Here is a 17287-nt window from a genome sequence, read left to right as displayed (position 1 = left end):
GCAGATGCACAGGACATTAACCTGTTTCTGAGGCCAAGGGTGTCTCTATCCTGTACTAATCGTTCCAAACCAATGTTTAAAATGCTGCCAAACAGGGTACATCAGAAGAATCTGGGCATATTTGGGCACCATTATGAACTAGGAAAATAATAAAGAACAAAAGCAAGACAGAAAAAGCATAATTCACTCTATAAAAGTAAACCCTTTCTATTGAAACCTGTTGCTCTGTTGTTTTCAACAGTGATCAGTGAAAGCACTCGAAAAATGTCAAATTTTGTCCAAATCTTATTTTCTAAGGCACTGATGAGTTAATCATCATCCCTATATAAGACATTTAAAAGTATCTATTATGCATACTGTCGATTGGTGGTTACAGTTACAGTAGAACTGCAACCTCCGTCTTAGTAAACTTTCTCCAACTGATTACAGAAAGACAATGGCACATCTTTCACATTAGTTCAGTATTCAATAGCTGATTCAATAGCTCTTGGATAGTACTTGAAAGCCTCTTACATTATGCATGTCCATTATTCAACGCAATACTTGGCACTACTGTTACTTTTCAGGTATTTTCTGTCTGAACTACACATTACATGTTATGTAACGTCAGGAGATGATACGCTGTGTTTGGTGTTGTCAGCTTCTTTGGTTAAATTTTAAAAAACTAGATTTTGTAGAAAAAATACGTTTTGTTTCAAAAAAGTAAGGTCTGAAAACAATTCGTTGGCATCTGTACTGAAACTATTGACTAGTATTAAAACAATGATCCTCGGCCCCAGACCAAGATGATGGGGACTTAGCTTATCTTTCCTGTCACCACCATAAGAATAATGAACTAAACATGCTACTGTACCAATGTAGAGAGCAAATAGAGATGTCAACGGCCAACACATAATCCAGTTCACGTGTATTCTGGCTGTTGTAAATTTTACTGTGAAATTCAATTTCTCCCACCAAGGATTGTGATAAACTGAAGGAAATCTCTATACTTTATGATCCAGTCGGAGCAGTAATCCAGGCATGAAGTCCTCTGCGGTACAGTATAAAAATCTGCACGCTAAATATCTGGCTGCTTAGAAACATCCGCTTGAGCGTATCTGTGACTAAGTGGGGTTAACTGGTGCCTTTGTCAAGAAAAAAAGTGAAGACTGTAGCAGAATGAATGAATGATATGGTTATATTACAGCCAGTTGATTATTAACTGGTGATGAGTTTTTTTCTGCTTGTTAAATCTAATATTAATCATTCTCAACATGCGGGCGCCACAGCATTACATTAGGCTACATGTACAGAGCCAGGGATATCGCATTTCATCCATCAATGCCCAACAGTCTTGATAATATGTGGACACAACACACAGGTCAGTGGCTTTTGTGACTGAGAGCCACAGGACGCTCTGTGGTGTGATTACAGCGAGGATAATCCTTAACACACATGCTGTCTCTAAGGGGAGCTGCGGAAAGTTGGCTCAGAGCGGCCAGCCTTCCTGAAGAAACTGTAAGGTAGGCGGCTATTTTTAACAGGGCTTTACATTTTTTTATTTCAAGTGTTTGTGGTCATTTTTCTTCTCTCTGTACATAGTTGAATATATATGGAAATGAGAAAAGGGTGATGAAACCTTTCCTTCTACAAGAGCAAAATTATTTATATTCATTCTTTGCCCTTTTGTATGGAATGTTTTATTCATGGTTCAGTTTCAAATATACACCATCAAGTGGTCTGTTTTTGTAGGACTGGGTGTAATTATTCTAACTATACATCCAACAAACCCTTCCATCATCTCTGGGTAAGAAGGACTATGTCATCATGATTATTGCTTTCAGGGTGATGATCATGGGCTATTCGCTCAGCATCAGGACTCTCTTGTTGTTACAGTTCAGTTAAAGCCATGATGTCGAAATTGAAGACGGATGGAGGATGAAAATTGATTTAATCTGGATCCTGTTTTCTTTCACTCACTTTGTTTTCAGTATATATCTGAGAGCTTAAAGCCTCTTTCAAGCCCTGCCGAAACCTGCACTCTATAAAGTACTCTTCTTCACATCTGTTTCTTTCTTAGTGCCAAAAAGAGAATAGTCTCTTTATTTCAAATGCAACTTTTTCCAGTTCAGAAACACATTGTGACATTTGCACCGTTTGATTTTTATCTAATATTTTGAGGCATTCATCATGTGCTTGGTCTCCCAAATCCTCATGTGTACAATATATTATTCTCAGGAGGCAGCTTAAAAACTAGCACAGAGACATCCTTTTTCCTGCCGAGGCGTATCTGTTTGCCTAATCTACGCAAACGTAAAGAGTAGTGTACCTTTACAGAGTTAACCTGGTAGGAAACATCTTCAAGTTTGTGCAGCTGTTTTATTTGTTAGTAGCCTGATAATTACACTTAACGGCCATTTTGTTTCGCTTCATTTCATTTCACTATTCTACTCTATTTCCCTGAACAAACCGAACATGTGAGCTAGTTTGTTGATACTGTTGTGTACTGTTGTATCCTCCATTTGATTTGATTGACAGATGCCAAATCCTCCATCCTGTGTACAACTCCAAGATGAATTTGTAAGTAAGACCAAATTACACGTTATTCTTATACCAAATAAATGTATATACTACAGAAAAAGCTTATTATCCATGTTTCACATATTAGTGTTAATTTGAAACTACACCCAACTTTTAATATTTTTTTTTATATCTTACAAAAAATGCTATTTTTCTTTTTCTTACAGATGGCAGATGACCAGTTCTATATCACTATTTTTTAAAAAAATGTAAAATCTTCCTCCCCTCACATACCATCCTAGACTTAGTTTGCACTCACCTGCATTACATTGACTCCTACAAGCAGGAAAGCCCCCGAAGGCCTGAAAGTGACCCTCTGCAGCTGGTATTTGTCAAGATAAACCGTAGCTGCCGAGTTTCCTTGAAAGTAGAAATGTTAAAAGGCCAGTTAGGGTTAATTGGTTGATGCAGTTATCATTGATTGAAAAGAGCCATTAAGAAAGCAACTTTTTCTGAAAACAGACATCAAATACAAATGATGAATTACATTCATTAACAACAGATTGTTGTTGTTGTTGTACATTATATCTAGTTCCCCAACATATTCATTTAAAAGGTTCAACATACAGATGACCAACACTGTGCGCTATGGTAGCCCACTTATTATAGAAATTATTTGCACTAAAATAGTGCTTCTGCAAAATTGCAGCTTACATGATTTCCGGGCTCTGACGCATTGAAAGCACAGATTTACAGACATCTGAAAATAATTTAAAGCCCTACAAACCATGACATTTTTTGTAAGAATGAATTTTTTTTACACAGAAATACTGATAAATGCAGATTTAATTGTATGTAAAAAGCTAAATGAAATGTGTAACAGTTTGAGCTATTCAAAATGCAACCATTTAAGTAGGCTGCATAGTTTTTCTGTACCTAAGAGGACCACGAATGAGTGATTAGAAGCAATGCAACATTTTTTAGGGGGTGGCAACTGATAGACATCAACCTTGAAGTCCGCTACAAAAAAGGCTTTTTCAGGGCTGATCATATGAGTGGCCCTCCTCCCCTGAGAGAGGGGTAGGTAGAGGTCTCTCATCACAGAGCAGTTTAGCGTGGTGAGATGGTTGAATGCTAGGACTTCATTAAGCCCCTCTATTGTTAACATCTGGGTTCAGAAGAATGGCTCTTTCTCTGGTAAATGTTGCCCTGACTTAACAAGGGATTTTATTACACCATGCAGTTGACATTGGCAGCAGTGGCACGTCTGGCAATGGAAACCCTTCAACTATTCAGGTCACCAGAGATCAATCAAAGCAGCCTGTTTCTCTGACGCTTTCCATTCTCACTAGTGCAGGGAGTTGACTGAGTATCTAATCTTGTTGAACCAAGATATAAAACATCAACTGTAAGACTTTTTAGTAAAAACTGGTTAAAATGCTTCGGCAGGGAATAAAGCACTCCGTTCTGATCCTGTTTATACATCACTTGGAGGCGAACTGCGGCTGAACAAACTCTTCTTTCCTTACAGTATCTTTTTTCTCTGCCCTGCACCTGCATATCCCTTCATGGATGCACATATTATATCCCCCCCCCCCCGCAGTACAGTAGGATGGGGGATGTGGGATGTGGCTGCCATGGCAACTGCTGAATCACGGTCTGCAGCCATCCTCTAATTCCGTCTCCTCATGCAGCCGGGCCCTCCGTCATCGGTAGGCCTCTGCATTGCATTAGCATATTGACGCTTCAATTTGCTGTATTAGTTGCAGCAGTCTGTGCGGGTCTTGGAGGACACGGAGGTGCAGCAGGCTGAAGAGCAGCCATTCGGATGGGGAACGTACCCACTACAGTGAAGCACTGCCTGAGCTATGAGCAAATCATCCAGGACTACCCATGGCTGACACGCTGGCTGCTGGCGGAGAAGGTGGGCGTTGTTTTTCTTGTTCCTAATCTGCTGCACATGCTCTGCCACATGACTCTATCATGACAGAGAGGATGCAGCAGCAGCCAGCCACAGATAGTGCTGCAGTGCATGCTGCTTATGTAATGTCCTCTTCAATGGACATTTTGCTCTGCTTTTACATATTACTGCATTTTTAAGGATAAGATAGGTAGATTGTATTTATCTTTCTAAATGTACGATACGTGACAAAGGATGCAGGCTAGATGCTTCTGTTTTGTGTAACTCTATTAGGCTGCCAACAGGATTGTTTGATAATATAACTTAACAAGAAGAATAGCCTTTTGTTTCTTGCAAGTGGAAGAACAGGCTGCCCATAGTGGTTCTTTACATTCAAATACAACTGATCACTTACTAAGCTTGAATTAATTAATAGATAGATATTTACTCTTTATCTCTTTTTGTTTTCAATTGTTACCCTCAAAAACTACAAGTATACAAATATTACATTACAAGTAAAAGCCATGTGTTGAAAGCATGTAATGCTAAGTATCATAGACAAATGTGGAGTATTATGATGCAGCAGTAAGCAGTCTTTCTTTAAGTTAATTTAAACTATGCCAATGTATGCCAATGTATATACAAGGTAGTCATAATCTATGACAACAAATTCATATATTATAAATAAATATTGTGGATTAAAAAGTACAAAAGAAGTATAAAGTATCATTAAGTGAAATAAAACTACTCAAGTAACATACAAGTCCCTCAACACAGTCATCTAATGAAGTAACGTGCACTAGGTTAGCTAGCTGCATATCTGTTAGCTTGTTTTGATTCTCTTGTCCCTAGTGGACACAAATCGATCAGGTAAGCTTGGTGTTCTTTTATTTACACTCAGTTAAAGAAGCGTACTCAAGCCATATACATGTATATAATCTTAAATCTCTGTTAGGGACCAATGTTTGAACTCAATAAGGATTTTTCTCTAGAATTACAAAAATACCCTGATCCTCAGAATATATCCCTTGTGGTTTGTATGGAGTTACCCTCACCTTCTGTCCCAGTCTTCCCTCGATGAGACCCTGAGTTTGCACCCTAATGTCATGACAGGCTTGTGTTTTGGTTCTCGGGTTTCATCTGGCTTTGAGGTAGACAGTTATAAACATGTCGTGGAGCATCCCTTGCCAGTGTTCAGTGTACACTTCTCCTTATTCTCTGCTCTGTTTCTCTTTAATATTGTTCCAGACTGTTACTGGACATGTGTATCCAGAGTTTGTTAAAATAGTTGAAGTTGGACCGAGAGATGGACTTCAAAATGAAAAGGTAAATTATACACTGTCATTCATAAATATGGTATTACTATGCATGATTACCCCGGGAAACCCCCATTTTCCATACATAAAACAATAACATATGGGCTGTGTGCCATAATTGCCAGGAGCATATGTTTCACATTTTCTTTTTAAATTGAATAGGAAAGATGACACGACTTCTGACTTAGTATACTTTGCTTAGCGTGTCACTGCTTTATCATTTACTTATTGCACACGTGCAGTTTTACAGATTGCAGTGGATGCAGGGATACTGTTATTGCCCACAATGTGTTATAACAAATACTGTATATTTTGAGAAATCTCAAAAGTATTCAGCAAGCGCAATACTCTGCATATGAACATAGATAGCAATGTGATTGGCAAGCAGCGTAGCAAAACACTGAGAGAAAAAAAATGTGATTGTTGTACCTCCCATCTTGAGTGGAATCAAATCCAGAAAGAGCAATTTCAGCTTCATTGTTCCCCAGGAAATTGTTCCGACAGGGGTGAAAATCCAGCTGATAGACATGCTTTCAGGAACAGGCCTGTCTGTGATCGAGGCCACCAGCTTTGTCTCTTCAAAGTGGGTACCGCAGGTAATAACTCTTCTTTGTGCACAGCAAAAGAGTGCTGAGTGATTTATTAGGCTCTCTTTCTTGTCTGCATAACTACCGAGGAAACTCTGCTCCTCTAGCATCCTTGTTGGACCCACAGATGCTTTGGGAAAGAGTATTTTAAGATACCCTTCATATAGTCACCCTCTCATTCCCTGTTGTAAATTGTACCACTATTTACTTCCTGAAAAAGAGCAAACGTTAACCATTTTGAACCCATTTTACCGACTGAGATATGTGAAATAAAAAGGTAATTCTGTCCATTATGGAGTGTCTGCTGCACAACCTTGTGAAAACACGTGTGCAGGGTGATGTATTCTCGGATGACGTTAAAGGTTTATTTTTCTACATCATACGTTCCCCCCCTTGATTTAGATGGCAGACCACACTGATGTACTCGGAGGGATCCAGAGAGATCCTCATGTCCGGTACCCTGTTTTGACACCTAACATGCAAGGCTTTCAGGATGCTGTAAGCATTCATTTTCTATTCCGTGTGATGATCTCTGCTATAAACCAGCTATGTACCCACGCTTGTCAATTTGAGTTAACTGTAGGCATTACATTCGTTTTCTTCCAGATAATTCCTGCATTTGCAAAACAGAGATCGAAACAGCTTTACAAGTTCATTTTTCTCTCCTGTTTCAAGGTTGCAGCTGGTGCTACTGAAGTGGCGGTGTTTGGGTCGGCGTCTGAAACCTTCAGTAAAAAAAATATTAACTGCTCTATTGATGAAAGCATGCTGAGGTTTGAGGAAGTCATTAAAGCTGCCAAGGAGCGACAAATTCCAGTCCGTGGGTTAGTATTCTGAATATCAATTGGCACTTAATGAGTGAAAAAACACATATCTAATGTTTGTTTTTTTACTCCGAATAAAAACACAGTTGAAAGAACTTCAGTTTCGATATGAAGGAGAAAACACACAAGTCACTAATGAGAGCTTTACAGCAGACTCCCAGATGTCCCCCGGGTTATATCTATGCGTTAATGAACTACAAGTCAAGATGGACATTAAAACAAACCAAACAGGGAAGGTTACTGAATATAGTTCAATTGTAAATCACGTTATCTTTGATTATATGAACCTCTTTGTCCAAAAACATGAAAACATCAGTGGTTTAGTGCAAACAATGTTCCTTTCCAAGTGCCGAATACTGTTTAAATGCCATTAAATCACCACCAAAATCAAATCTCTGATCTGATAACCACGTTTCATGTAAATCTTTGTGACAAAAAAAGATGAACAGACAAAATAGCAAAACACATCAGAATCAACAGCAATCGTCTTATCCTATCAGGGATACAGAAACCACAATGCCAGAATAATCATCAGCTTGATGTTGCTGTGAATTGTTGTTAGATCCACAACACTTCTTAACTTTTTTATAGTTCTTCAAATGTTATCGAATATGATGTAAACATATTTAAAATGCTCACAAACATCCTCTTTCAGATATGTTTCTTGTGCCCTTGGATGCCCCCTCGAGGGACACATTGAACCTTCCAAAGTCTCTCAGGTGAGATAAATGTTTTACGTTCTTATTATATACTGTATTAATCTTGAAGCATTCAGTAGAGAAAATGTTAATGAAACGTTATCACATTTACAAAAAATTCAGGTTTTCTAGACGTAGGTACTGGAAGATTACATTGGTTAAGGTTAGTTTTTTTCCTGTATGACTTCCTGTGAATGAAGGCATTTTACCACATGTTCACTATTCTTTAGGTGGCAAAGAGGTTGTATGAAATGGGCTGCTACGAGATTTCCTTGGGGGATACCATCGGTGTTGGTACACCAGGTTCCATGTTTAAGATGCTGCAGAGTGTGATGAACGAGGTGCCGACCAACGCTCTAGCAGTTCACTGCCATGACACTTATGGGCAAGCACTGCCCAACATCCTGACTGCACTTCAGGTAAGAACTCAAAATGTATAGTGTGAAGAGTAATCTCAAAACTACTACTACTTCTTTTGACCACTATGATTCATAATGTCACGATCATTATTAGTACTATAATTATTTTGACAAAAAATACATTAACTTATTAAGCTTTGACTATACCTTCATAGTCATTTAAGAGGTTTTATTATGTAAAGGATGATTGTAAAGACTAAGATGAATGCATCCGAAAATGTCCCTCAAGGATACACACTGAGAGTGATCTCATTTACAAGATGACCCTTAGACACAAAGACATGAACATCAACAATAAAGGCAAAAGGGAATTTTAAAAATACACACACACAAATAGGAGCTCAACCCCAAACCCAGATTAATAGCCGTCCATCCATCTTTCTAAATTAAATTGCAGTAAAGGTTTACAAGGTGCTGCTCTCTCTGGCAAGACTGTACTTCCTTACTAATCTCTCAAGGCACCTGGCATTTCTGGAAGTTCTTAAATGAAGGGGAACGGCTCCAAGACTGCTCCGAAAGTTGGGTGGAGGGACCTGTGAATTCTGGGAAACGCAGAGGAAGGAGTTTGAAAATTCTCAAAACCTGGCAGACATCAAACAGACGTCTTCGAAAATCAGAGTGAAGGAGAGACCTTACATCTCTGCAAATTTTGTGACGTAATATTAGATCTCTAAAAAAGGAGGAAAACAATTCCAGGTCTCTCTAAAGAAAGGGAAGACATGAGCTCTGATGATTGTGGGAGGACAAGCATGAATCACACCTCTTTTATGAGATGAAAAGTATGAAAAGACATCCTGATGTGAAAAATACTCGTCTCTTGTAGAGGGCTTACAAACCCTGGCACGGTTAGAAGAGTTCTCCTCTGTACAAGCAAAAGGCAGTAATGCATCATCCTCTTGAACCACGCATCCTCTCATGTTGAGTTCTTTGACAGCTTTACTTTCTGCAGTGGCTTGGCAGGGACTCTCTGGGTATCTTCTCCTTCACATGCACATCTTTCTCCTCGTGATGATTATGACCACTATTGTGGCGAACCACAAGCCGATTATGGATAAATGCCCAGCCTTTACATAAATCAATGTTCTTACTCATGACATGAAGAGGAACAACCAGATGTGGAAGCAAAGTAGAGGTGGTGATTCGTGTTCCAGGATATCTTTCAACTTCCTTAAAGTAACTCCCAATCCATCTCTTTAGACAATCTTTGGGGCAGAAGTCACAGTACATTCAAAGACAGCATCTTGTCTTAATTTTCGTCATTCTTTAGAGCAAAGAGCAAAGGATAAGTAAGTGTTCATCTAATATAAATCTCAAAAATGCTGCTAACATTCTCTTCTTAACTAAACATTGACACTTTGAGTGTGAGGTGTAAAACAACGTATCACTGTCGGAATGTTTATGAAGCTGACTGTAAACCAGAATCTGCCCCGAACTTTAATGACAAAATGTCAGTTTACAACATTATGAATGTATCCTCTGTTTTTGGGGAGTATCAAGAACGCACAAAACAAATAGGTTACAATGGGACACACAGAAACACAGGAACCATCAGTCAACAAGGAAGAGGGGATCATTAAGAAACATGATCTGAGCCTCTCCACAAAGCAAGATGATTCACAAACTGCCCGCCGAAAAAAAAATCCCAGAATCTTAATGGCCATAAGATATTTCCAATGGGCCCTTCTGTCACAGTGCACATGTGTTGTAGTGAAGAAGAAAAAAACAAAACGTTGTCTATTACAGTAATAAACTCTATACACAGCTCACACAAATATAATTAGGTTGTAAATCCCTGTGGAAGAGCTCTCGTCGGGGTGTTTTTCAGCAATTTGCCCGTAGCGAGTGTAAAACTGACATAAAACAGAGGTAACGCAGATATGGCTGTATCAGTTCTCTGGAGCACATTGTCACTGCAGAGGAGGAAGCTCATTGGGGGCTGGGTGGGTCAACAGATGTGAGGGGGTCAGCACAAAGGCTCACCTATTCAGTGTCTGTTGGACAAAGCAACTGAGAAGCTAGGTGGATAGAAGGGCCCTTGGGGGGCTCCTAACTCATCTGTCGCTTGGCTGTTGAACCCTCTGACAATGCTGTGCTTAAAGGCCAGTGGAAAATGATCCTTCCATTCGCTCGCTGCTGAGCACGTGATGAATGCTGCTGCAGCTGCAGACCCAACTCCAGAAACATTGATAGCACTTTTAGATAGCTGATGTTGCAGACGATAATTATGCTCTGTGCCTTTTAGTGTTCGTAAATTGCGTAATAATTACTGTGGTGATGTCATTATAACAAAGACCTATTTTTAAGACCTGGGAACATTAAATTAACGAGCGTTACAATCCCACTACAGAAAGGTTCCTGTCTACGAAATATATACTATACATATAATAATACTGAATACATGGCAGTTCATAGTATTATAATCTGATATAGCAGATATTTGCCTTATAATTGATTTGTAAAAAAACTGATTAAACAAATATTTCCTGAGCCAAAACATTTCTCAGTACAAAACATGATTCATAATCATCTCTGTCAGGACAATAAACACCGTAACACAGTATTTTGGAAGTACTAATGGTTTGATTCACTCTAATATTTATGCTTTTCTCTTTTTATCAACCGTGCTATCAACAATGGCCGTGTGTGAAGTAGGACATATTCATAGAATTAGCCTTGATTTTGGATGGCGGAGTGAAAAAGCACTGAGTGGCGGTTAAATCCCTCTGTGGATCATATTAGGAATGAGTCATCACAGCTGCCCCGTGGCCACAGAAAATATTAGCAGCCGGGGATATTTTGCTTACCGTTTGCTCACCCATAAATAAGATTTTATCATATAGCTTTTCATTAGTGTGCCAGACGTCTACACCACCAACTGGGAGAGAAATGAATTCCCCCAGTGCTGTCAGCCCTGAGTCACCTCTTTTGTTCCTGATAAAGACATTCCTCAGTCTTTGTACCTTTTCTCTTTTTTTCTCAGGAGGTCCGTCGGGGGAGGGGGGGGGGCTTTGTTACAAACCTACTCCTGGCAGGTCACACAATGACAACGTATGTACTTAGATTTCACAGGCTTGGCAAGAAAATTATTTATTCCCACCCGCAATTTTGGTGTATTGTGTACCGCTGCAGCTGGGGAATACAGTATAACCTGTTTGTGCTCACACTTGAGCTGTCTGCGAGCAATAACTTTCATCCTCAGTGATCTGTTTTATCTCTGTCTGTGAGGCACCGTTCAACAATGATAGTCTGTGCAAGGTCTATGACTGTGTTTTACTAACAGTCAAAGATCTACTGGAAGTAGAACAGTTCAACTTTATGTTGTATTTCCTTGATTTATCGTTGGCAGATGTGGATACGATGATGTTATCATTGACATTTACTGTATAACATCATATTATGACCATCATTATGATCCCCATTGTCCCCTGTGATGTTTTTGGAGGGAAAACCCACATAATAACATCCAATTTTAAGTTATTATACACACTCAAATGTGAGTAGTTTAAACAAGCAATCAAATTCTATGAATTAAAAAGAACATATTGAGAAAAATAATACCCTTTATTTACAGAATAAACTAGGAAAGCAAAAAAGAATACAATACAAGTGCAGACTATTATTGTTTTACAGTAAAGGGAATAATGATGGTTGAAGCTTCACTTAATTTATATTTTATATTTTTATATATTTGTATATATTTGTATATATTTTTATTATTATAGTGATTTTTTCACGACAACACTTGGTCAATGAGAACGGGTGCAACAGGTGCATTCGACATAGTCTGTGTCGATGCCAATTTGTAGTTTTGTATTATTTTTATCGAATCGTCTCTTTTCGATTGGCAGCTCCAACCAAATGAATTTCGTTTTTTGTGTTCAATAGGTTTTGATTTGATAATGTTCTTCACATTTTGCTTTTCTATATTACGACTGATAGTCGATGTTATTGGTTGTTCTGCTTTCATGGAGCCAGGTAATCCATGAAACGTGTTATATGGGAGGTGAATGATGTGATTACATAGTTAAAAATGTCATTTATTTATTCTATGTATGTTTGTATTGTATTTCTCATAGCTGCCCTGTAATATCCAGGGGCAAGCTTATTTATGCGTTCCAGGAAATACGTGATATATGTGTCAGCACTGGATCTGTGACAGTTTCTTTCAGCTCCTCAGTTTATGGTGCGGTGGGTAAAGCATCACCGCTTCATATCTTTCAGTGAATGCACGCTCTCTCTCTCTCTCTCTCTCTCTCTCTCTCTCTCTCTCTCTCTCTCTCTCTCTCTCTCTCTGACGCAGTTATAAAACCAAAAATGGGAGCTTGTCCATCTTCAGCCTCGTCCACTCGGAGTGTACAATGTCAACAAGCTTATCCCAAATCATGCGAGTTAGAAAATGCACTGTGTCTTTACCCAGGAATGTATTGTTTTTATATGGCCGCAGCTCACTGAATATGGCTTTTTAACACCGAGTGCACATCTGGTTTCTGGGTAGTGTGAACCGAACTGAGCATTGGCAAGCTCGAGCGGCTGACCACCAATTCCTGCGCGATTAGTGTCCAGAGGACCAGGGCACGCTGCTGAAAGGTCCGTTTTGTTCCTCTCTGAAACAGTATGCTGAGGACCCCTGGCCTTACACGGTTAGCAGCTGAAAGCGAGAGGATTGGCATGGTAGATAACAACTCTGTGTTTATACTACAAAAAAAAAAAAATCTGCCTTGTACAATATCCTGCTCTGGTCTTACCCAAGGTCTGGAAATCTCGTGCACTGCACACACCGGAGTAGATCTCCTCCTCCTTCCACCCCACCTCCTCCTCCTCTTCCCCTGCCAACACAAACAGCAATTACGGCTGGCTCAGACGGCCCCTGAAAGAAGTAGGTTCTTGTCTGGAGGAAAAGCAACCAATTAGCAGCATTGTTAAAAAAAAAGGCAATATAGATTCTTTTAATTTAGCTCGCTTGGTTCTGCTCCATGGGGTGAAAGTCCATCATGACCCAATGCCACTGAGGGGATCAGCGTGTTAATTTTGTCTCACTGCGGGATCCTCTGACATCTGGCTTTGCCACGGAAGCTGGAAAACATCTTCAATATTCTCATGACGATCCCGGGGACATGTGGAAAACATCCCGAGACCTCAGTCCGTAATGATTAAAAAAAACTGAAGGTTCTGGCTTCATCATTTTTTTAGTGTGAAAACCAAGAAAGGTGGTTAGGTTAGACACTTGAATGGCAAGAACTGCAGTTTGGTCTCTTTATGTAATATGTGCATTCAGAGAAATTGTAAAATATATCTACATGAATCAACTCTATTTGTAGCAGTAACATCAAAACAAAAGCAGTAAACAAAGCCGTCCAACAAAAGTATTTAATCAGAAAAACATTTGAAAACATATCATTCATTTTCTGATGGAAGACACTATTGTTGGCAGTGAAACAAAGAAAAGGTTATGTTGATTGTAAGCAGCCAATGAGATAAATGTAAACAACCTTAAAATTAATCTCTTGCAGGCCCCACGACCGGAGCACAGATACATTTGTAACCGAGGTCATCAGTGAAATTATTTATGACTTTTATGATTATTTGCATGCTGTTGTATATTATTTGTAATGCTACAATTGCTGTACTGTTGGCACGGTGTAAGAGGACACCGTCCAGCCGGGTAAAAAATGTCTTCTCAATGTGTCAAGAAAGTGAATCTGCATGGTTGAGGGCAGAGTAGTGCTGTAAAAACAAGAGCAACCCGGAGAATCAGAAACACATGAAATATTCTGTTCGAACAGGGCGGTAATTATGTGGTGCTAGTGGTTTATGCTGACAAAGAGGATGACTAAGCCATACTGCGAGACATTCTGTGCCCACTCATCTTCAGGACATAAGCCCACAGTTCTCCTGAACAGCTGTAAAACACGACCGCAGCCCTGGCAAGGCACGCTGCAGCGGGCAGAACAATCCAACAGAACAAGGATCTTTGTTCCTAAATTGTACCTGAGGTGAAGCCTGTGTGGAGGGGCTGAATGTCTCTGTTGTGTGTCCTGTGCAGATGGGGGTCTCTGTGGTGGATTCGGCAGTAGCTGGCCTGGGAGGTTGCCCATATGCTCAGGGTTCATCTGGCAATGTTTCAACAGAGGATGTGCTCTACATGCTCCATGGCATGGGCATTGAGACTGTAAGTATGTCTTCACAGTGTACTTTGTATTTCATGTCTCTATAATCCCAACAGATCAACCTAACTCAACAATCTTTCAGGGCCTATTTACATAAACAGATCGCTCTGCAAACATACTGCCCTGTAAATGTTTATTTTATAATATCAGTGGTTTCACACAACTTGCACAAGCCCACAGTGTTGCATGCCCGTCTGAGGGATAATTTGTATAACAATCCTTACCCCTGCTGGTGGGATATTTTCACTACACTTTAGCTTTCTATCACCTGTTGCACACATTCATTGAAATTCATGAACAGCCTGCCTTTAAGACAAAATCACCTTGAAGACATTTGAATTTAACTAATGCTGCAATGTTTTTCTTCGTAGGGTGTGAACCTTACCAAAGTTTTAGAGGCTGGAGACTTCATCTGCAATGCTTTACGTCGCGGGACAAACTCCAGGGTTGCCCAGGCCAGAGGCAGAACACTGTGATGTGTTTCTTTAAAGGATTATATTTAGATATTTGACTCCCTTTAAAGTGCTTCCCTCGTTGTTGCTGCCTTCAGATGTTGCCTATGCTTTAGTAGTTGAAGTACATTGTTCCTCGTATTGAACTGTCAGATGCGTCTCATCCAAATAATCTCAAGAATGATCCGAACAACATTGTGTTTCGTCTTCAAATCAAATCAGTTCCCTACCTTTCAGTTCATTTCCACATTTTGAGTTTATTACTTGAAGGCTAAATGACTCCATTATGATCGAATGAGACATCCTGTTTTTGTGTGATATTTTGGTTGGCTTATTTTGCTCTGTATGATTGGATATTACAAAAGCTGACTATCAAGGAGGCTGTTGATTTGTGATGAATGTCTAGATAATACATTCTAGCCCTTTTAGAAGCTTGATTGTTTACTTCTCTTTTAAAACATTCTCATATTTATTTGACTCACACAAATAAACCCAGTAAAAGTTAGTCACTTTCATGACTTTGCGTAACTCAGTGACCTTATAAAGTAAAGTCACAGAATAAGAATTTAGTCTCTTTTGACAACTTGCTGAACTCAATTTATTGCCAATGCAGATGTTAATAAACAGAACACAAACAGCAAAAAGAAAAATTCCTTCCTGCTTTTGAAATATCAATATCTCTTTATGCACTTTACTCTGAAAGACCTTTTCAGCTTCTCCTACCGGTGTCAGGCCACGTATGAATAGCAACCACAAACAAGACACCTCTCAAACTACCACAAAGATAACAATTATAAAGCCGTCTCCGAACAGTGTTTGCCCTCAGGTTTGCCAAAGATCATTTAAAAAGTGCCCCGCGATCGTTTTCTGCCACTAAAAAGCTTTTACCATGACATAAGATACTCTCTAAGAGGATCCTCTGTGTGAGTGCCGAATGTGGTTTCCTCCTGTCTGTTTATGTCCTACTGTGCTGTAAAACATGATCAAATATGAACATTGAAATGGAATGTGACACTAAAAGATTAATGAGATTTTATCTTATGCATGATTGCAAATATATGGTGTATATATTGTCATTATCAGGTAATTGTCTTTTCATGTACCCATATGCCGGAGGATGAAGATGATCCAAATAAAGAAAAAATAGCCATTGTGGATGTCTCTGTCCAGGCCATCAGGATCCAGTTCATCCCTTGTTTTCTACAGTATCTAGCTTTGTTGTTAATTTCAGGCACCTTATCACGCCAATTATTTAGTCCATTTAAAATGTCAGAGTGAAAGCTGGTGGGACTCTTGGTGCACCACGAGTTTTCAAAATATTTGACTAATGAATTGATGTGGGACAGAACTGAACATTTGCATAATGATAATTAGTATTATTATAAAACATGTGTTTCCTTTCTGCTGACACGTTGTTTAAAAGTCCTTGCACTTATCTAACAAATTACTGCAGGTACAATTGGTACCTTTGCATTTCAGTTGTACAAATGTGTAACTTTCCAATGTTCATAAAGCTGAATTTGTGCTAAACTTGAAGCAGCATTTAAAGCAGCACTACCTGTATATTTCTACCTTCCAGCCAAAGGCCAAGAGACAAAAGTGAATTCACTTACTGCCCTCGTGCTGCCAGCAGCAGTCAGCATACAATGCCAAGTAATGCAGGGTCATGGTGGGAGTGCATGCCACTCACAGACGTGCAGGCACTTAGGAAAAAAAATGTTTTATTGGTAACACTGCAAACAATAACCCAAACTTGTAGAACATCATCCTGTGGGATGAAACTGCGAGGCAAGCCAGCAAAGGTCTCAGCAGGAAACTTTCGTGTGAGAGGGCACACAAAGCCCAGGGTTGACTTTGAGAGAGAGGCAAGAAGCCCTGAGAGGGATGGTGGAAAAGATGAGCACGAAATAAGAGGCTACAAAGAAAATAGTTCATTGACCAGAAGGACACCAAAAAGCTTGAGGAGGCTGTCTGGAAGACAATAATGCAAAAGAAAAAGGGTTTGATGCAGAGCAGAAAAAGGAAAAACCTAAAAGAGAAAAATGTCCATCCGTCTCTTCCTCTCCTGTATACACATCTACATCTTCATGGTTGATGCAGCGTTCAGCACTGCTGCTGCACAGCAGGAATGTGCTGGCATCCAACCAGCGGGGGTCTTTCTGTGTGCAGCAGCAGCAGCAGCATGTGGTTGTGTGTTATAGTGACAATCTCTCCCATATTTGCGTGAGTTTCCTCTGGTGCAGCTTCCTCTCACAGTCTAGACATGTTGGTCAGACGAAACTTTGAATCCAAACACTCCATAGCAGTGAATCCTGTCCAGCTTCCCTTGTCTTCTCCTAAATATGTGTATCTTATTAGCATACAAATGAAAACTTTATCTTAATTGTCATAAATGATGATATAATATCTGACGCTGTTCATTACT

At 39.5% G+C, this 17287-nt stretch overlaps 1 protein-coding gene across 1 annotated transcript; it reads left to right on the top strand.

The window, feature by feature from the left end:
• The first annotated feature begins 4133 nt into the window (after window positions 1–4133).
• hmgcll1 (3-hydroxymethyl-3-methylglutaryl-CoA lyase like 1) lies at window positions 4134–16042 on the top strand. The gene is made up of 9 exons (XM_031841830.1): window positions 4134–4423; window positions 5648–5725; window positions 6204–6311; window positions 6705–6800; window positions 6978–7126; window positions 7782–7845; window positions 8055–8243; window positions 14287–14412; window positions 14782–16042. Exons 1-9 carry the CDS (start codon window positions 4328–4330, stop codon window positions 14884–14886), a joined length of 1011 nt encoding a protein of 336 aa, XP_031697690.1. The 5' UTR covers window positions 4134–4327; the 3' UTR covers window positions 14887–16042.
• Window positions 16043–17287: the final 1245 nt, after the last annotated feature.

The sequence above is a fragment of the Anarrhichthys ocellatus genome, unplaced genomic scaffold (assembly GCF_004355925.1).
Source record: "Anarrhichthys ocellatus isolate YVR2014 unplaced genomic scaffold, GSC_Weel_1.0 scaffold3, whole genome shotgun sequence".
Taxonomy (NCBI): Eukaryota; Metazoa; Chordata; class Actinopteri; order Perciformes; family Anarhichadidae; genus Anarrhichthys; species Anarrhichthys ocellatus.
The sequence above is the reverse complement of the archived record's forward strand: the minus strand, read 5'-3'. Positions and strand labels throughout refer to the sequence as shown.

Excerpts from the sequence above, each read along its gene's own strand:
- hmgcll1 (XM_031841830.1), top strand. The coding sequence starts at position 4,328 with ATGGGGAACGTACCCACTACAGTGAAGCACTGCCTGAGCTATGAGCAA. Across the intron at positions 4,424-5,647 it reads GCTGGCTGCTGGCGGAGAAG|ACTGTTACTGGACATGTGTA; the intron begins GTGGGCGTTGTT and ends ATATTGTTCCAG. Across the intron at positions 14,413-14,781 it reads ATGGCATGGGCATTGAGACT|GGTGTGAACCTTACCAAAGT; the intron begins GTAAGTATGTCT and ends TTTTCTTCGTAG.